The sequence below is a fragment of the Lepidochelys kempii genome, chromosome 11 (assembly GCF_965140265.1).
Source record: "Lepidochelys kempii isolate rLepKem1 chromosome 11, rLepKem1.hap2, whole genome shotgun sequence".
Classification (NCBI taxonomy): Eukaryota; Metazoa; Chordata; order Testudines; family Cheloniidae; genus Lepidochelys; species Lepidochelys kempii.
The window spans coordinates 21730418-21751617 of record NC_133266.1 but is presented as its reverse complement, the minus strand read 5'-3'; the positions used below and the strand labels follow the sequence as shown (position 1 = coordinate 21751617).

The window sequence follows — 21200 nt, the reverse complement described above, 5'->3', positions numbered from 1 at the left end:
GGTATTCAGTATAATCTGTAGAACAGAGTTGGTCTTGCCTGAGTGGCAAAAAGGCATTTTTTTACAGCTTTAGAAATGTAAAGGAAGCAAATGAGACTGTTGTAATTATTGAGGCATTACTCTTCAATGTGCCTCAGGTAAAGTTTTTGCTTCTGTCTTGTTGGCTAGAGCCACTGATAAATGTAGGAGCAAGGGAAGACCACAACAAGTTGGCTTAACTCCTGGTCCTTCTATGACAAAGCATATCTTCACAGTTTATCAAGAAGGCACAAAAGACCAAGCACCCCATTCACACTGCATTTGTGGATATCAAGTCTGCATTTGACTCTGGTAGGGAATCACTCTGGCTGATCCTGAAACCGGCAAATCTCCCTGACAGGCTCTCTAGAACATTCTGTTTCCTGTTTGATGAGTCGTCAAGCTAACTTCTTGTAAAAGGGATGAGAACTGCCTTCTTCTGAATTAGGTTGGATGCTTGACAAGGGTGTGTTGCTGCTCCAGAAGCCTTTATTACTGTCATAGACTACACACTTGACCAGGCTCCAAGTAAATGAATTTCAGGCATATGCCTTGATGATAAGAACCTCACTGGCATTGATTTTGCTGACAACATAGCACTACTTCTTGGACCAGTGGATGAGCTGGTTGTGGTACTTGAAGCCTTGAAAAGCTCAGCGGCAAAATCGGCCTGAAAATGAATTGCGGTAAACGTAAAATTAATCCATTCGGTGATTTTGAACATGGTGCCAGGCTGTAGTATCCTATAAGGTTAACACTCATGGAAGATTGTTGGTGATTTCACCTACCTCCAAAATGTTGTCAATATCACAGGCAGGCTTGAGAAAGAACTTGAAGCCCCCACTGCAAAAGCATCATCATCAGGAATGGGGCACCTCATCAGGAATGTCTTTCGCAAACCAAACACCCTGATAAGTAGAGAGATGAAGCTGAGAATATATAATGCTTTGATGGTCAGTATTCTGAAAGGAGACTGAAACATGGCCCCTCACTGTCAAGATTGAAAGAAGTTAGACACCATTCAGATGAAGCATCTCCAAATAATCAAAAACATCACGTTACAAATTCAAGGTCAATGATGACATCCATTTTTTAACTAACCAGGTCCCACTCTTTCAAATGGTCGCCCAATGCCTTCAAATGCCCACCAACTTCCCTGCAAGAATCATATTTGATTTTGACCCAAAGGCAGCAGAACTGAAGAGACCCTTTGGAAGGCCTAAAACATAATGGCTGGATGGCATCAACAGACACCTTTTCCTCACAGGCATCCTACACCATAAGCTCCAGATTTGGCACAGGACAGAACATCATGGACGCACAAAACATGTTTGGTGATCTCTGTGTTGCCCAAGTGACAGTATGAGAACTAATCAACCAACTAACCTTTAAATTCTTTAGATTTTCGAAATAAACATTTTTAGTCTGTCTGCCGCTAATGCAGGCAAGGGTCCCATGAAGAAAGGGAAAAAAAATAAAATAAAATAGGGTCATTTGAAGAAAGCTTGACCCCTCTAGAACTTAATGCTTATCATTTATATTTTCTACTTTAAAAATTGCTAACTAAAATAAGGAAAATAAAATCCTACAAAGGTGTTTATTTCGATTAACATGTAGTGATCCACAGAGCAAAGAAAGTCAGAGTTCAGGCTAAAACTCCTTTCTTAACTCTCCAGCTGAGTTCTGCCTTGGCACATACCCAGAATAAGCCCAAGGTTTCAATGATTTTGTATAGGGTGTAAATCAGGGCAGAATTTGATCCGTCTTGCTATGGACCTAATCCAAAGTCTATTGAAGTCAATGGAAAGCCTGCTGTTGGTTTCACTGGATTTTGGATTAGGGCTCATTCTGCCTGAGAGAACTGCTTTTTGGTTTATCCTAAAATTTGGGGCAAGAATGAAAAATGTTTCTTTTTGTGATCTGGTCTGTTTTCACTGATGGTAAAATTTGCTTGCTTGTTTGTTTTTTCCCCACGCTGTTCTTCTGGTTCCTGTCTCAGGTTCAGGAAATTCAACATAATTCTGTGGAAACCGTCATTGGCACTCAGACGTGAGACATTTTCTTTTTAGGAAAACAATTGTAATGATTTTGCATATCGTCAGATAATACTCATGCAGAAATGGGCTTTAAGGAGTGATTTGAAGAAATGAAAGGAGGCATTTGGCATTGCTAAGTAGTTGCATGTTCCAAGTGAAGAGGGTTGCGTGAAGAAGACAGTTGAATGAGGAGACCGAGAAAGCTATTAGGAGAGAGTGAGCGAAACAAAAAGAGGAGTAGAAAGAACGAGAGCAGGGATGTGTGAATAAAAACATTTTTCAGTCAGTTGATTAATTCACAACATTCAAATTCTATTTACTAGAAAATATAAGGGTATTTTTGTTAAAAGCTCTATGTGTACTATAGTAATGATATGAGATATTCACTCAAGCAGAAAATTATGTGTAGTATGCAAACAAGTCATAGACAGATTAAGTCACCATGTGTGTTCAGTCACTGTCAGCCAGTGGAATTCAACTGCCAATTTATTTTTGCCTTTTTCCAGCAGTCTCAGCTGGCTACACAGCTGGTCAGCACTATTCATTTCAAGTCTCTGTACACCTTTATGGGAACAGTTCAAACAATCCAAATCCAGTTTGTAAATTAAATAGTCATCCTCTGGTAATAATCTGCCTTGCCTTTAGTTCCCTACCTCAGAGAACAGTCCCATTTCAAGTCATCTTAAGAGAAGGGTTTATTGTTTAAGGTCCAAATGTGGGCTAGTTATTGGAAAGACAACATAAATTCAGGAGCAGACCAGGGATCCAGCAAAAGAAACTGCACCCAAAAAAATTTAATTCTCCTATTACAAAAGAAATAGGGAAATCACACAGAGAACATTTGAAAAATATACAGATTGTGACAAGGGACAATTTTTCAGCAGCAAGTCAGTCCATTAATTCTGTGTGATTAAAAAGCTATAGGGAAGACCCTCTAATTATTATGAGAAATATGTTTTTGTTTTTAAAATAATAAAACCTCTCTCGCTAATAGTTGCATTACTATGAGTCATAATGTTATTTGCCAGTCACATTCAGTTCTCTTCCAAAATATAACTGTCAAACCCTGATGGAGGTCTTAGCAGCTACAAAATTAAAGTAGAACACCCTAAGAGAAAATTCAGTCCTTAAACAAAACTGTTGACTCTTTTTTTCAAGACAAATAGACCCCCACTAATAATGATTATATGGATTAAGGCTGACTTCAACTAACAATTTGTAAAGACCCCAAGTGTTAAACTGTAGCCAGATTTCTTTCTCACGGATATGCCCAATTACTTTAAACTGGTCCCCAAACTGAATTTTCTCTATCCATTTGGAGCTTATTTTACAGTCCGCCTGCAGCACTCAGATAGACTTGAATTGTGGAAAATATCTACAGATTTTGAAAGGATCAAATCCTTTAGACTGCAGTCTACCAACCATTTCTTATTTTCCCCCAGGAAGAGGAGAAAAAAAAAAACCACCTGTCACAACTCATCAAAACACCCTGTGTTAAAAAACAAAATTTTCTAGACACTTCATCCAATTTGGGGTGAGGCTGGTTTGGGGTTTTTGTTTGTCCTGCAAATCTGAGTCCTACAAGAAATAATTAATACAATGGCTGTTTCTACCATGTTGCTTCTGCTAGGTTTCAAGCCTTTAATAATTTTATTAAGATAATGTTGAAGTAAAAAGAAAGTGGTACAGAGTTTAGGCATAGAAGTTTCTGGTTACCAGGGAATAAGGTACAGATTATCAAGGGGTGCGAAATTCGGTTTAGGAGCGGGTGGCGTAAGGAATACATAATTTGCAATCTCCCCGTTTGGGAGTAAAAGTTTAATGGGTCAAAGTACAGACATTGAGCTATGGGGGTATGTTGTCCATATAATGGCTATGTTCAGGTGTGGAGTACAGTGAGCGGGTACGATGATGAGGATGGATCTACCCTCATTTGGTGGGATTTATTGTTCAGTGAGTTTATGGTTCCAGTTCATATGGTCCAATGGAAAAAGTCTCTCAGTCCCTTTCCCACAGTTGATGCACGATGTCGTACCGGCTCACACCTCCTGGTACTGTCGGTGGCCGGTGATGTGTTCGATGTAGATGTCCCTGGACCATTGGATGGTGTCCGAGACTATGAGGCGCCGCATGAGCCGTGTGTAGCGTCGACCGATCCCACAGGTCCGCAGCACATGCTCGTTGCAGGGGTCCCAAGCGCCCAGGGCTCCGACGATCAGGGCATCCATCTGCACCTCATAGCACTTTGCTCTCAGCGTGTCGGCCAGGGGTGTGTGTATTTTTCCAGCTTACGAGCTCGGGCTTCGCAGAAGGCCGGGGTCCTGTTCTCAAAGGAGACCGTGATGTCGACGAGGCTGATCTTTTTCTGGGCTTCGTCGGTGACTACCACGTCAGGTCGCAACTGGCTGTCAGTCCCGGGGATGGCACTGTTCATGGCTACCTCCCCCAGGCGCGGTGTGATGGCTTTCGCTAGGCGGTTCTGGATGTCGTTGTGGCGCAGCTGCCAGGCTCTGGAGAGGGGCTTGCAGCTGCACAGGACGTGGGGCAGGGTCTCATTGGAGTAGCTGCACTTCCTGCAACGCTTGTCTTGGTTCCTGTGGTGGATGGCTCCGTTGAGCGGGATGCAGTTGAGCCAGGCGCGGTGGATGAACCGCCAGTCGGCAAAACGGGTGAAGCCACCCCAGGCGAGGAAGTGGTTGCTGGCGTCCCACTTGCTGGTCAGTTCAAAGGCTTTACCCTGGTCAGGTTTACGCTTCAGGGTTTCCATGTACAGCGAGTGGATGGCTGCCTTCAGGGTCCTCTCCAGCATGCCCCTGGCGCTCGGGGTGACGATGATGTTGTCATCGGACCTGATCTGTGGTACCAGGACTCCCAGCTCCTGGTGCTCCTCGCACCACTCCCAGCGGCAGCCGATGCACTTCCCCAGGCGACGCATGGCATTGTGAGCATGGGACCACAGTGAAGCGATGTCTCCACCATCCCGTCCGAATTCGCCATCCAGGGAACCGCTCAGGAAGCTAGCGGTGTCTTGGTTGGAGGGGACTCTGCCGATCCTCTTCTTTGTTGTGTCATGGAGGGCGTTTGCTGCAATGTTCCTTACCATGGCGTCGGGACACGTCAGCAGGCAGAAGGCATGGGTGATCACCGCGATGTCACACAGGTCACCCATGCGGGGGACATTGGCACTGCCATGCCTGTGGGCGATATAGACGAGCTCGTTGCTGGCTCTTTGGGGGAGGAACATCCACTTCTTCACCAGCTGCCGGACGAAGTTGTCTGCCTTGTTGAGGGGTACCTTCGCCATGGCAGATCCCCTTAGGACGGACGAGATGTGGGGGGATCAGGAAGGTGTTCAGGGTGTTTATCTTCTGCCACGGTGCTAGCAGGGAGGTGTCGATTTTGGTGGCATCCTGCAAGAACTCCTGGATGGTGTCCTCGGGTGTATAATGGACATGGAAACCCGTTGGTGTGCCAAGGTGCTGGTATGCCTGCCCCTCTGCCAGGGGGATGACGGGCTCGCCCTGGATCTGGAACCCTCTTGTCTGCACCGAGTCCCTTTTGCTGCTGTCGATGTGGAGAGATGCGCACTTCTTTGCATTGAACCGGAGCCCCATCCAATCGGCAGCTTGACTGGTGGCATCTAGCATACGTTGGAGGTTCTCTGGGTCGTCTGCGGTCAGGACCAGGTCATCCACATAAGCCAGGATGCTCACCCTCTCACCGTGGAGGTTGAAGCCATCTGCATCATTGGAGATCGCTCGCAGCAACGGCTCAATGGCAAGGTTAAAGATGATGGGGCTGAGGGGACAGCCCTGCTTAACTCTGCTCCGGATCGGGATCTCGGTGGTCTCCCCTTCAACCGAGAGAATGGTGGTGCTGCATCCCTTGTACACCTCTCGGATCACATGGAGGAAGTTCTCGGGCATCCCAAACTCCTGGAGCGTGGCAAAGACGTGGTGGTGGGGCATGGACCCAAAGGCTTAGCCAGATCGAGCCAGGCTACTGTGCACTGCCTACGCGCCCTTCTGGCCATTTTGATGGTGGTTTGGAGGACAAAGTTGTGTTCATAGCAGCCCTTGCAGGACATGAAGCCTTTCTGAGTGGAGCTGATGGCTCCCCCACTCACCGACCACTCCGTGATCCTCGACGCCAGGTAGCTGGCATAGAGCTTGTACATCGTGGAGCAGAGGGAGATGGGCCTCCAGTTGCTGGGGTCATCCCGCTCACCCTTCTTATACACCAGTACCATCATGGCCTTCTTTCTATGACTCTTGTTTTGTCCAGATGGCATATACTTAATATTTCTCCAGCAGTAGATTTCTATGAAAGAGTTCAGTAGTAATGAAATATATTATATTCACTGTTTGTCCAACATTACATGCCGATAGCAAATAAATTATTAAAACAGAATGTATTCACATTGATTGCTGTGAAGGTTATACATGCATCAGTGAATCAAAACAAGCGCTCAAAAGATAGAAAATCAATTTATGTGACAGATAGGAAAAGCATGGATGTTGAAATCTCTTTCATACATTTGGCTGTTTTTGAAAAGATAATTTCATATAACAGAAGTATTTTTAAAAAATGTTGCTTTGACTGAACATAACTAATGTGCAAAAATTGGAGGCCTGAACAGAGTGATAATACACCTTGATAATAATAAAGCTTATAGTAGCTTTATAGTAGCTTGTGATAGAATATAGAATAACAATTTGATTTTATTATTGTGCCGAAAATGCAAAGCTTTTCACAATGTACTTAGTATCATAAATAAATTCCCAACAGCAGCATTTATTGCAAATGGTGTTGATTTTTAACTCCACTTTCGAGTTGTGGTCTAGGAATAATCAAAACAAAGGTTTACCCTCTAGTAAAATTTTGTACTAAACTTTTTTTTTTTTTTTTTTACAGAATTATTACCCAAATGCCAACAGATGAATTGCCGATACAAATGTAGTATTTCAAGGAATGGCACCGACTGTTACTGTGAGGATGGATATGAAGTAGGCAATGATGGAAGAAACTGCAAAGGTAACGGAAATGTGGTTTTACCTTCTCTAAGAATAAGGCCCCAGTCTTGCAAGAAGCTACATGAAGGAGAACAATGGCATTTTTGCAGAGCTTCTTGCAGGATCTGAACCTAAATTTGGTTTTAGAATGGTTGAAACAGATAGTTAAACTATATTTACACAAAACATGGCAGGTAAGGTAATCAGGTACAGTGCTGCAATGCAAGAGATCCTAGAGAGTTCCCACATTTGCTGCTGCTGTTTCGCTGGAATCACATTTATATTTGATGTGCCAGCTGTATCTTCTCAATGGAAGTAGCATCTTTTTAGAAATGTACAATAAGTTGTGAAGCACAGCAAAATTTACAGCAAGACCTGAAGGTCTCTCTCTGGTGTTTACATCAGAGACAAATGTGTCTCTATGGTTGGAAGCTGTGACTCCATCAGGGCCAACTACTATATATATGTCTTGAAGATGACATCAGGGATAGGACTACTTCACTGCCCCCCGCCTTCCCTACATGTCTCACACTGATGACTCATAGTCAGCCAATGAAACAGAATGAGCTTTGTTCATCAGGGACTGAAGATGGGCCAGCATTTCAAAGGACCACTTCTGTAATCTCATAGCAATCTAAAGTGGGTCGTGGCCCCGCCAGCACTCCCATCTCGAAGGATGACAGACAGGACATGCTTGCTGATCCTTTCTACCCTCCTGTGCCTACAGTGTGAGGAGAAAGAGTATTAAGATCTGTTTAGGGCTACTCAGACAGGCCTGGAGCTCATCTGCATGAGCTTCCCCCTTTCTAAGCATCTCTGAGCCTCCCTCTCTTGAACATTCTCTGAAACCTTGTGAGCCATTTGGGGATATGATACCCCTTACAGCCATGTAAACCTGGGTCAGAGTTTGATCCATGAAAAAAAAAAAAAACAAACCCTTAATCATATAGCTTAGTTTTGCACTTGCCTTTTAATAGGTTTTCTGCCAGTGAAATTTAGATTGAAATTGATATTCCTTTTCTATTCCAGCAATATATGAATTTTGATACCCCAACACTTTTTTTCTCTTCAAAAGTAGATAGGGCTTTCCCATCACTTTATAAATGTATTTGCAGGCTATCATTCATCCTCCCCCCTTTAACAGAATTATTCTGCATAAATGTAATATCTTATATGTGCGTCTTCTTCTGATCTCTGGGTTTATGTTTTGTGCTATTTGAAAAAAAATTGTTGGAACTTTTTTTCTTTCTAATGATTTTTGGCTAGATTCTCAGCTACTGTAAATTTGCATATCTTGGTTATCTCTAATAGAACTGTGCCAGTTTACATTAGCTGAGAATTTGACCCTCTATTTTTATTTTTTGTCTTGAACATTTAAATGGTTTGCAGTTTTTTATATCGTTGTTGACAGTTATAGGTAGAAGTTGATGATTCCACTAAAGAGCTTAAACCATTTAAAATAGTTTCCTAACGTGAGGGAGTTGACATGCATATTCAGTTATTTCTACTTTTGAAGTGCTGCTTCAGTCATAGTCAATGGTGATTTTAAATGCTTACATACAGCACAGGTGGAAGTGGTCTCTGGTGGCAGCAATAACCCAAGTGGTTCCCTAATTGTTATGTTTCTCACTGATCATTTGAAGGCCTTTAATTTTCAAGCAGCTAGCCTTGCAATGTTAAATATTGGTCTTCTGTTTGGTCACTGGCATAGTTTCATCAGCAGACAACTCAGATAAGATTGTGGCTGAAAACAATGAGAAAAAATAAAAATCTATCTATAGAGGGTTTACCCTTACTTTTGTAATGTTGTTTAGGGGGTGAATTTTGCAACCTCCCCCAAGATTTTACTCTTAAGTGAGGGCTCTTACTTACATATTATTTCAATGTATCCTTTAGATTTAGATGAATGTAATGTGTATGGGACCTGTAGCCAAACCTGTATAAATACAGATGGATCATATGCATGTAGCTGTGTGGAGGGTTATATACTTCAACCTGACAACAAATCTTGCAAGGCCAAAAATGGTAAGTTGGATTTTTGTATACATTATAAGAATGATTTTTTTAAAGTCCTCTGGGTCTGCCTTTCTCCCTGGTAAATAGGGTAGATGTTTATCTACATAGCAGAGATGGATTTTCCTTTAATTTAATACAGTGATTCATTGTTAGAAATCTAGAAAAACTTTTTCAGTTGTCATGGATTATTACAAAACACCTTTGAAGGAGGATTCTGATTAGCTAGAAACCTTTCTGAAGGGGTAAATAAAGTTATGGAAACTACTTTATTCAGCCAAGATTAGTGGAGCTGCCAATTCCCTCTTTCATCTCAATACATACAATTTCCACATAAATGCCACCTCCCTGAGACAACCTGGGTGTCAGGAAATTATCATGAGGTAATTATACCCTTGGGATATTAGAGACATGGGCCTCTGCCTTGCTCCGTGTAACATCCCAGGGAGTTGATTTGAAGATATTCATATTCACATTATGTCTTATTGGTTAATTAATGCATATTTTCATTGCCAATAATAAATTAAGCATTTAAGGGAATTAGTGAATTCTGTTTAATGAAGACAAATTGAACAAAGTATTTCCCTAGTCAGTGTATTGACTCAGCAATTCTTATTTTCTCCTACAATCTGTTCAACATACATAATGACCAAAGCCTACTATAAAGGTATATTTTTATGTCGATATATGGAAACCCAGAGGAAACAAATGTGTATTTTTCTATGTCAGTTGGCAGACTTGTGGCAGATACTGTGTTTTTGAAGCTAAAACTAGAAAAGACTATGGCAAAGAAACTGCATACTTGTGTTCTTATTTGAGTACCACTGAGAGTTGCGATTTAAAATATTGATGAGCTCAAAAAGTAAGACTTGAAACTTAAGTTTTGTATTGATCCACATAGCATGGTTATAGATTTTTTTTTAAAATGGTAATCTGATACAAGCAACTCCGTAGAGAGAAAAACTATTTTAATATTCTTCTCAACCCTCTCCATAAAAAAAGTTCTTTCAGTGGGACATAACAGGAGTTGCATCTGATACAGTAAAAAACAGTTCAGGACTGGGGAAGGTAGATGGCTTCAGAACTGATAATGAGATGAGTCTTTGACCTATAGTATAAATACAGCCCAGTAGGTAATGATTGACTATGGTAACCATCTGTCAGTATTTCAGTAGCTCATGTGAAATAAGCTGGTGCTCTCAGCCATTTCCTCATGGAGAAATGCTTCTCTCTCTCTCTCTCTCTCTCTCTCTCTCTCTCTCTCTCATATAAGTCATAGTTTACAGCAATTTTTACCGTTACTGGCAGACTCAGCAAGGAACCAGTTTTCAATGAACACAGAGACCTGTATAAGACAGTTCAAGTCAAGGCTGAGATAGTGTGAGAAAATGCATACTGCTGCTGACCTTGTTGCACTGTCCTTTGAATAAGCAGAACAGGAGTTCCCAACACCGTTTCGCTGTATGGGCTACGTCTTAATAGAGAGAAATTGTCTCACATGCTTTCTTGTTCGCAATTGCATGAACCACCTGCTCTCAGAGTGACTATATAACATCTCTCTGGCAATTGCAGCAATTGATTACATTGAAAAGTAATATTAGGAAGGTATTCAATGTATTTTTAGCTTCCTTTATACCGTTTAGCAGGTGGAAAAATGAGAGTTGCAGGCATTATTCATTATTATTCATATTTATTACAGTAGCGCATAAAGGCCAACCAAGAATGGGAGCCCATTTTGCTGGACAAATAGAAAATAGTAGATGGTTTCTGCCCTGAAGAACTTTCAACTAAATAGACCAGACAGACACCATGAGGGAAGGGGTATAACACATAAGTAGAATGAACACTGTGGTGGCAGCAAACAGCGTGTTAGCTCCACAATTTTTTGTGGTGGAGGTTATTTAGGAGGGAATAAGCTGAAAGGAGGAGGGATAAGGAGACAGGTTCTGGGTGAAGCAAAGATGGAGAGGACGGGTGATGGAGAGGGAGGGTTGGAGGAAACAGTTAATCAGCATAGGATGGAGAGAATCCTGTCAAAAATGTAAAAAATTTTGTTGATGTCCAGAGGTCCCAGCTTTGGTTGCTTCTGCTCCTATGGCCTGGAGTCTCTGGCTCCTGTCTGTAGTTTTCCTCTAAGGCCACAAGGGGGATGGGGGGAAAGGGAGGCACTACCTGTGTCTTAGTGCCTCAAAAGTGGAGGGAGCTATGTGCCCTGTTAGCTATCTATGGGCTGCTAAGTACTTTAGGGACCACAGCTGAATTCAGTCTCCAGTGCCCATATCTGTCACCTTTCACAAATCTCGACTTTAAACCAGACTGCAAAACAGGAATACAATAAAAACAGTGGGCTGGATTCAGATTCACTTATCTCTGTTTTATAACTCCATTTCATTAATGTAGTAACTCCTGATTTTCTGTACATGAGTGCAGAATTTGACCCATAATCTTTGTGGCAGGAATTTATTAAGGGACAAATCTGCCACTGCCTCTGCAGTCATGCCGTTCTGCTGCCAGAAGGGTTGGGGGAGAAGTAAAATTCCCAGGAACTGCTTTGATATCTGCACCCACTGTGAAGCCTCAGGCTCAGTTTTGCAAAGATTAGTTCCCAAAGCTGCAAGGTGCGGGTGGAGTTGACAGTGGGTCTGGCATTAAAGTGAAACCAAAGGAGCCACTGCTTCATGGATCCACCCATTCCTCCCATCAGGAAAGGGTACAGAGGGGCCAAACTGCAGTAGTGGTGGCAGAGTGTCCAGAAATAGAGCATTCCATCACTACCACCATAATACTGATGGTACTTGGGCTGTGTGTTGCTATGCAATATTTAAGCCTAAATGTTCAGCATCTTGATTAACTATTATCATACTGTTACTTCACAGGACATAAATAAGATGCTAAGTTGCTCAGTTCATTTGGATATGTCTGGAGCAGATCACTTTTGTGTAAATAGCACCTATTGGTGGGGATGTTCAAATAGCTGTCGTCACAGCTATGGGCACACTATATTTTTCTAGTCCTTTTACCTGCAGCTTCCTTTTATGAATAAAGATCTAGTTAATGACTTATTCAGATATGAAAAATGAGACCAGATGTCATTTTTTTAACAGAGTTCTAGGTCTTTTTGTTTGCCAGGTTTTCAGGCTATGTTGAAAAGTCTGAATTTGATTAAGTTTGAAAGTTTTAGCTCTGGAAACGGGTGATTTTTCTTGCAGAAGCTCATACAAAATTTTATATCTCAGTTATACTTGATATAGAAAGAAATGGCTTGCAATGAGAGGAAGATATTTCTTCTTTGATCAAAAGCAGCCTGCCCTGCTCAGTCTTTATGACAAGCATGTGTTTCTGTTATTTTAGAAAAAAGTTAAGCACTCCTAAATGGACTTCAAAGCGCAATGCTCTCATGAAAGTTCAGAGAATTAAAATTCCCAGGGTTTAGCATATACATCACTCCTTTTTAGGCTTATTATGAGAAGATGATTTAAATACATATATATATAATATTCAGTCCACTTTCATTCCATGCTACTTGTAATATCTTTCTGACCCCCACGCCAACAATTATAACAACATTTGTTGATGAGGACAAAGTGCTTATACTTTACCACTGTTGAAGTACCTCTTAATAAGTGTTCTTCCAGCAAAGCAGTACAAAGTTGCTTGTAAACTGTTTTCGCCTCTTCCTCAGTGGAAATCACTGCAAGGCAGCACTTTTCCTCAAATTCCCTAAAGATTTTCTTCTGCAATAGAGTTACAAGTGGTGGTGACAGGACAACCGGGTTGGGGGTGGGGAAGCCATGATGTCTTATGTGTTGTGACACTGCCTATTGGTCTAGAGTTCAAGCAAAGATCAGGCAGGAAAAGAATACAAGTGTTTAATCATCTTCATCAGTGCATCTTAATCACAATCTAGAGGAAGATTAACTTTTATTTGGACAAGGGTGATATAAGTATAGACATTTTTGTGGGTTAGAGATGTGCCAGTTTCTTCTCTTTAAAAAAAAAAATCGTAAAGAGTAACAAATGTGACATATTGTACATTTTGTTATCTGGACAAATGATATCAACTCATGTTAATTGTATCTTCATTTAAGCAACTGATTATTACTATTATTTTACTTTTAGTTCCAGGGAAGTGGAAAGGTATTAAATTTAATATGTTGTAATTGAAAACTACCCAAAATGTTGTTCAACTTTTTTCTGTGTTTCTAACTCTGTTAGAACAGTCTTAAGTTAACTGTCTTAAGTTGTTATATGAGAACCTTATTAATTTTTTGTGTATACATGACTAATAAAAGATTGAGGTAATTTAAATTAAATGTTTATACATTTTAAAAAAGCACTGATTCCTGAACCTGTTGGTATCTATATATACTTGGAACAAATGGGTTCAAAAACATGATTCAGTGAAATGTTACTGTGTGGAATATAATTTGAAGTTCAACAGCAGCTGTTTTTCCAATCTCTGGACACATGCAATAATATGTATATTCATCCCCAATATTTAATAATATCTGCTAAGTAGAGCACTCTTAACATTGTCATGGAACACTCAAATGACATTATCTGGAGACCAGATATGTCTTGATTCTAATAATTACTCAAGAGTTTATGAACTACTTGACAACAAGTGTAGAATCAACCCATCTTTTCAGATTTCCCTTATATCTTAGAGAATTAATAGAAAAAGGTAATCATTCTATAGGTATTTTGAACCATCCTATTGTTAATGGAGTATTAAATCCCTGCTATATAATTTGCTACAATGGTTCTAAATACCTGTAAAAAGGATATTGTTCTCTGTCATAGTCTTCCACATGGAAACCAACATGTTCTCTTTATAACTGCAGACGGCTCCAAGATCTCTGCTGCCATTCAGATGATTCGCACCTTCAACAGTGTGGAAACTGATCAGTCTTGTTATTTTTCACTATTATTGTTCAGAAACTATGTGCAGGAGTGACACTGACAACAATCAGGTCATTTTTTACTCTGCTGCTGCTTGAGAAAGGCATGTGCAAGAGCAGAAGTAGGCAGTAGACTGGTTGAAAGAGGAGGAGAAGCCAAGGAATAGAGATAGAATGACAGAGACACTATCTGCTTGTAGAACACAGAAAGCTGAGGTAGAAATAGGGTAGCAGAGAAACACATATACTTATCACAGAAATAAGGTGCTCTTGGGTCTGTTAGTATGTGTGTGTTTATGGGGGGTGTTGGACAGAGTGTGAAAAAGCTAAGCATTGATTTAATGGATGGGAAATTTGATTGGATCCACAAGGAGCAGATAGCTTTAGGGTAAAGGGGGAGTGTACACAGGTACAGGCCCCTCCTCCATCTGAGCGCTCGATTGCTCATTGGCAAGCCAGAGACATGCAAGTCAATTGGATCTTGCTTCCCACTGTCAAAACTGTAGGCCAGGGTTTCTCCGGCCTCTTGCCCCATTTTAGCTGAATGCACCCTCCCCCCTCCTTATAGATATATAGTATAGAAACTGTAGTATAGGGACAGGTTGCTGTGGGTCTGATTTATTGCTCTGTTCACGGTTGTCAGGAAGGATTTTTTTCCCATCGGCGCCAAATTGGCTGGGACTTAGTTATTTCACCTTCCTCGTATCATAGTGAAGACACAGTTAGCTTAAATAACCTTAGGATTTTGGAATTTAATGTTAGGAATTGTTTGAAAGTTGATTTGTTGCAACTGCAGCAGGTGACCAGTGTGGATAAAAGGCCAAAGAGCCAGCAGTCAGAAAATAAGAGACATGGGATTTTGCCGATGGACCCCAGGTCTATAGCAAAAGGGAGACCTGAAATCTTTGCAGACAAGAGTCCCTCTCTGGTACCTTCTGTCCTTATTGATGGTGGGAAGGTGAGCAGATTCAGCAGAGCACCTTAGGGTAGGCAATAGAAACACTACCCTGAGCTATGGGTTATATGGTAGAAGCCCTGTAAACCCAGCACTGGACTCACCTAAATGCCTGGTGCATTTTAATAAAGTTGCAACCTGCCACTTAAAATCCATCCCTGGGCCTGACCTCATTCACTTGTGTGTCCAGATCACTGCTCCTGATCTCTTCCAGCACCTAGAGGAGTTATTGGGAAGGGGAAGAAGAAGGGTTCAAATTTATCAGATGACTACTAGCTATTAATTGATACAGGAGAAACTGGAGCTCCCCGATTCTTTCAGTGACTGCTTGAATAACTAAAGAATTAGCAGCAGGGTGTGAAAATTGGCTGGTACAAAGAACTTCTTTTCTGAGCTGGGGCATTGGTAGCAGAGGGTATGCCAGACAACTGTGGCCCATTCCATGAAGACTTCATTGATGGGAACTGACACCTTGCTGGAGCCCATGCTCTGGAGAATATAGAAAGGCTTATGAGGTGTGTCATGCACCTCCTCTAGAAGGATCCAGAGAGTGTCAGCTATCTTCCTTAGCAACTCTTGAAATTGCCTGCAGTCATCAGGCGGGGAAGGATAGGGGGAAAAATTGGAGCTGCAGATTCCAGAGAGAGCTCCATGGTAGGAATCCCATTGCCCTCTCCTTTTGCAGCAGCTGGAAGAGAAGAGATAGCTTCTCACTTGGCTCTTGCCCATAGATGGGGGGCTCCCAATCTTTTTCCTGTTAGTCTTTGTGTAGCAGATTTAATCCTTTTGCTGTGATATGTCTGCAAAAATGTCCAAACCCTACGTGTGGATCGTGTGAATAGGTGTATTGATGATATTGTGTGTGTGTGTGAGAGAGGAAGAGTCTAATGGATAAGTTAGAAATGAAGTAGTTAGAGGAATGGATGTTCTTCTGCAAGTGATGATCCCTATGTATAGTCACTGTGGGGTGTACATGTGCTCCATGGAACTGAGACAGGAAGAAATTGCACCTGTTCCCTTCTCCTCCTGGTGCTCTGCACTGAGAGTATAAAAGGTGGTGCAGATAGACCATTTCTCCAGTTCCTTTCTACCAGCCATGGTCTGAGACAGAACCGCCTCAGTGTCCACAGCGTATGCTTGCTTTGTCCATGTTGACCTGTAAATATTTGTAAACCATTAGATATCTTAAATATTTTTATACTTGTAGCTAGTTTAGGTTAGTTTTTATGGGATGGGGATCTTTTCCTACCCTTTAGCCCTCCATATGGGATGACTTATGCCCAAGATCCCGAGCTTCAAGAATTGTTTCCTGCCACGGGGCCTTTCCACCTCAAGTGCCTCTTCTGCCTTGGGGAAATTCATGTTTACTCAAAGTGCTCCATTTGCTGATCCTTCCCCAGCCAAACCTGTCAGACATGTGAGTACAGACTGGAGATTATTTATGGATACAGCATTGAGGCCATAGTTTGACTCTAGCTTGGAAAACCCCTCCCATATGTCAGGCAGAGGCATCGAGAAGTGTACCTCTGAGCACATGACTCCTGGATCTGTGGCTAATGGGTAGAACTAGGGACTTCTTCAAAGAGGTGCATGAGAAGGGTAGAAAACACTCTCACAAAAAGCAATAGAATCCCCCTCCAGGTCCTTTTTTTGTAGTACCTTCTAAGTCAGGTGAGAATCTGTGCCCCAGTATTAGTAGCTCATAAGTAGGATAGGTCCTTTGGCTCCAAAAAGCAGATCTTCTTTGAAACTGACATTGCCCACAGGAGTAGGTCCATGGTACTGGGAAGCAAAAAAAACACTGAACGCTACTTACATCAATAGTACCATGCTGCCTCAAGAAGGACTTGTCAGTGCAGAACACTCTAACAAGGCTGACTCCGCTAGTATGGCGGGAAACAACTTTCCCCCACTTCCTCACGTCTGGGAACAGATGCATTGCTCCTCAGGGTATAGTTGTCCTCCTGGATGCTGAATCTCTGATTTTATTGGATCCAATCCACTAGTAGTACAGGTGGTGCAAGGAAGGGAGAGTTCCTCACCGGCTGGAGTATAACGACACCTATGGTACCAGAAGCTCTGCCCAGGGAGTCAGAGCCTGACACGTCTTCCTCTGACAAATTGGATATTAGTGGGATAGTATTACCACTCCCTTCAAGGCAAGGAGTCAACCTGGACAGTGGATCCAAGATCTCCTGAGCTGTGTACCCTCCCCAGAAGTCATCAAGAAAATGACAGAGGGTGCAAAATATCAAACACAATGTTCCCCCCCTCTTCCTCCTTCCAGCTGCAACCCTTCAAGGGCTTTTACCATGCTCATCTTTTCAGGATTCTGTAATCCAATTTGGTGGCTGCCTAGCATGCTTCTGCCAAGCTTGGCACATGATAATCACAGAAAGATAGATTCTCAACATCATTCAGACTGGCTACACCGCAGAATTCCTCTCACCACCCCTCCAGACCCCCTACCCCATCTGCATTCTCATGAGAGGATGCTCACATCAGAGTTAGGACTCCCTGCTTCAACTGGGAGCCATAGAACCAGATCCTTCATAATGTTGGGGAAAGGGATTTTGCTCTAAGTGTTTCCTCTTTCACAAAAAGAAGGAAGAATGGAGACCTATCTTAGATCTCAGACAGCTAAATGTCTTAATCTGCACATCGAGGTTCAGAATGGTCATCCTGGCATGAATAATTCTTTCACTGACCAAAGGTGAGAGGTTCACAGCTCTTGATATGAAGGATGTCAGTTTCAACAGACCTGAGATTCACAGCAGGTCTGAAACACAACCAGTACAGAGTGCTCCCTGTTTGGCCTTGCAGTAGTTCCACAGTATTCACAAAGGTGCTATCAGTTGTGGCAGCCCACTTTTACGACCATGGATCATCAATTACATCAATAACAAATGGTTACTGGTGGGAAGATCTTGTCAGGGCTAACGGTCAGCAGCCTAATCCCTGATCCATCTTTGGTACTTACTAGGACTTTGCTTAAACCCAGAAAAGTCCATTTTAATTCCCACATGGACTATATAGTTGATCAGAGCAACTCTGAACTCTATCAGTACCAAAGCATATCTTCCTTTGGACAGATTCCTACCATAAAGAGCTTATCACTCAACTTCAACAAATGCCAGCCTCCTCATGTCTTATTCTTTTGGGTCACAGGGCTTCTTGCACCTATGTAACGCCCTTCACGAGACTTCACCATCCGTTCCTGTAAGCTTCTCTATCGATGGTGTACATATATAGCAATTGATAACTGACACCGCCTTACCGCAATGAGGCTCCCATCTAGACAAGCAGATAGCACAAGGAGCATGGACTCCCCAAGAGTCCCAGATGTGCATAAACCTCCTGGAATTGTTAGCAGTCCACAAGGCCTGCAAGTACTTCTTACCATTCATACAAGCCTGGCTTGTTCAAGTGATGTCAGACAACATGGCAATAGTGTTCTGCATCAACAAGTGGGAGCAAGGTCTATCCCTTTTTGTATAGACGCTGTCAAGCTTTGGAACTATTCAGCAGTCACTCTTTTGGTAGTACACCCCACCAGGAATTCACAACATGCTGGAAGACAGCCTCAGTACTTCTCCAAGAACCACAAATGGGTCCACAATTTGATGATATAGATCATTTTTGACAAAGGAGACACCCCCCCCCCCCTTTTGGGACCTCTTCATGCCCCAGGAATACAGGAAATTCGCAATCTACTGCTCCAAGATGGTTCAAGATCTGGATTCCAGGGGAGATGTGTCATAAATATAAAGGGAAGGGTAAACACCTTTAAATCCCTCCTGGCCAGACGAAAAACCCTTTCACCTGTAAAGGGTTAAGAAGCTAAGATAACCTCGCTGGCATCTGACCAAAATGACCAATGAGGAGACAAGATACTTTCAAAGCTGGAAGGGAGGAAACAAAGGTCTCTCTCTGTTTGTGTGATGCTTTTGCTGGGACCAGAGCAGGAATGCAGGTCAGAACTCCTGTAAAGAGTTAGGAAGCAATCTAGTTAGATATGCGTTAGATTCTGTTTTGTTTAAATGGCTGATAAAATAAGTTGTGCTGAATGGAACATATATTCCTGTTTTTGTGTCTTTTTGTAACTTAAGGTTTTGCCTAGAGGGATTCTCTATGTTTTGAATTTGACTACCCTGTATGGTATTTACCATCCTGATTTTATAGAGGTGATTCTTTTACTTTTTCTTTAATTAAAATTCTTCTTTTAAGAACCTGATTGCTTTTTCATTGTTCTTAAGATCCAAGGGTTTGGATCTGTGTTCACCTATGCAAATTGGTGAGGATTTTTATCAAGCCTTCCCCAGGAAAGGGGGTGTAGGGCTTGGGGGGATATTTGAGGGGGAAAGACGTTTCCAAGTGGGCACTTCCCCTGTTATTCTTTGTGTAACACTTTGGTGGTGGCAGCTTTTAACCTAAGCTGGTAAGAATAAGCTTAGGGGGTCTTTCATGCAGGTCCCCACATCTGTACCCTAGAGCATTTCTCATCCCATGGTTGGGACAACTGACTTATGCGTTACCTGAGGAAAATCAAGCAAGAGAGTGTTGGACATACTGATTGCCAGAGATGGCCCCAACATTCTGATGTCACCATGTCCAGGCATTTGGATATAGCCTTTCCTGATCCACAATACACAATACTGATTGATCCACCATATTGATCCACAATACACAATCTTCCATAGGGACAAAGTTTCACTGACATTACCTTGAAATTTACCCCCAAAGTAATCTTAGATTTCCATCCTAATTGGACAATTCACTTACCTGTCTTCTTCCCAAAGCTGCACATCACCAGCAAAGACAGGAAGCTTCACTGTTTGGATATCTGTTGAGTGTTGGCATTCTACCTATGAAGAACCAAATCCTTTGGAAATCATCTAAGTCATTGTTATCCTTTGTGGAATGGATGAGAGGGGAAGCGATCTCTTCCCAGATACTTTCCAAATGGATTTCAGGCTGAATTCTGTTGAGTTATGAGTTAGGAGGCATGCTTCTTCCACAGGGTGTGAAGGCCCACTCAACTAGAGCTTATGCTTCATCAGCAGTTTCACCTCGAGACATCTTTCTCTCAGTAAAATCTGTAAAGCAGCTGCATTGGGTTCTGTTCAGACCTTTACAAGACATTAAGCACTGGAACAAGCTTCTGCAGTAGCTTCTTTAAGCACTGGAACAAGCTTCTGCAGACTCCCTCCTCAGGCCCTACGCTACCAGCACTCCCAGCTACCTTTGAGACACCACTGACTTCCTGAGGAAACTTCAATCCATCGGTGATCTTCCTGATAACACCATCCTGGCCACTAAGGTTGTAGAAGCCCTCTACACCAACATTCCACACAAAGATGGACTACAAGCCGTCAAGAACACTATCCCCGATAATGTCACGGCTAACCTGGTGGCTGAACTTTGTGACTTTGTCCTTACCCATAACTATTTTACATTTGGGGACAATGTATACCTTCAGATCAGCGGCACTGCTATGGGTACCCGCATGGCCCCACAGTATGCCAACATTTTTATGGCTGACTTAGAACAACACTTCCTCAGCTCTCGTCCCCTAAAGCCCCTACTCTACTTGCGCTATATTGATGACATCTTCATCATCTGGACCCATGGAAAAGAAGCCCTTGAGGAATTCCACCAGGATTTCAACAATTTCCATCCCACCATCAACCTCAGCCTGGTCCAGTCCACACAAAAGATCCACTTTCTGGACACTACAGTGCTAATAAACAATGGTCACATAAACACCACCCTATACCGGAAACCTACTGACCGCTATTCCTACCTGCATGCCTCCAGCTTTCACCCTGACCACACCACACGATCCGTCGTCTACAGCCAAGCTCTGCGATACAACCGCATTTGCTCCAATCCCTCAGACAGAGACAAACACCTACAAGATCTCTGTCAAGCTTTCTTACAACTACAATACCCACCTGCGGAAGTAAAGAAACAGATTGATAGAGCCAGAAGAGTTCCCAGAAGTTACCTACTACAGGACAGGCCTAACAAAGAAAATAACAGAACGCCACTAGCCGTCACCTTCAGCCCCCAACTAAAACCCCTCCAACGCATTATTAAGGATCTACAACCTATCCTAAAGGATGACCCAACACTCTCACAAATCTTGGGAGACAGGCCAGTCCTTGCCTACAGACAGCCCTGCAACCTGAAGCAAATACTCACCAACAACCACATACCACACAACAGAACCACTAACCCAGGAACTTATCCTTGCAACAAAGCC

The 21200-nt window shown here is 42.4% G+C and overlaps 1 protein-coding gene across 11 annotated transcripts in view; it reads left to right on the top strand.

Moving 5' to 3' along the window:
* Nucleotides 1–21200, top strand: part of LRP1B (LDL receptor related protein 1B) — a 1327274-nt gene that overhangs the window by 563327 nt on the left and 742747 nt on the right. For all 11 annotated transcript variants that reach the window (XM_073305381.1, XM_073305383.1, XM_073305382.1 and 8 more), the window contains 2 exons: nucleotides 6969–7088; nucleotides 8963–9091. In XM_073305381.1, coding sequence (XP_073161482.1) covers nucleotides 6969–7088; nucleotides 8963–9091 — 249 coding nt within the window. The remainder of the gene's footprint in view (nucleotides 1–6968; nucleotides 7089–8962; nucleotides 9092–21200) is intronic.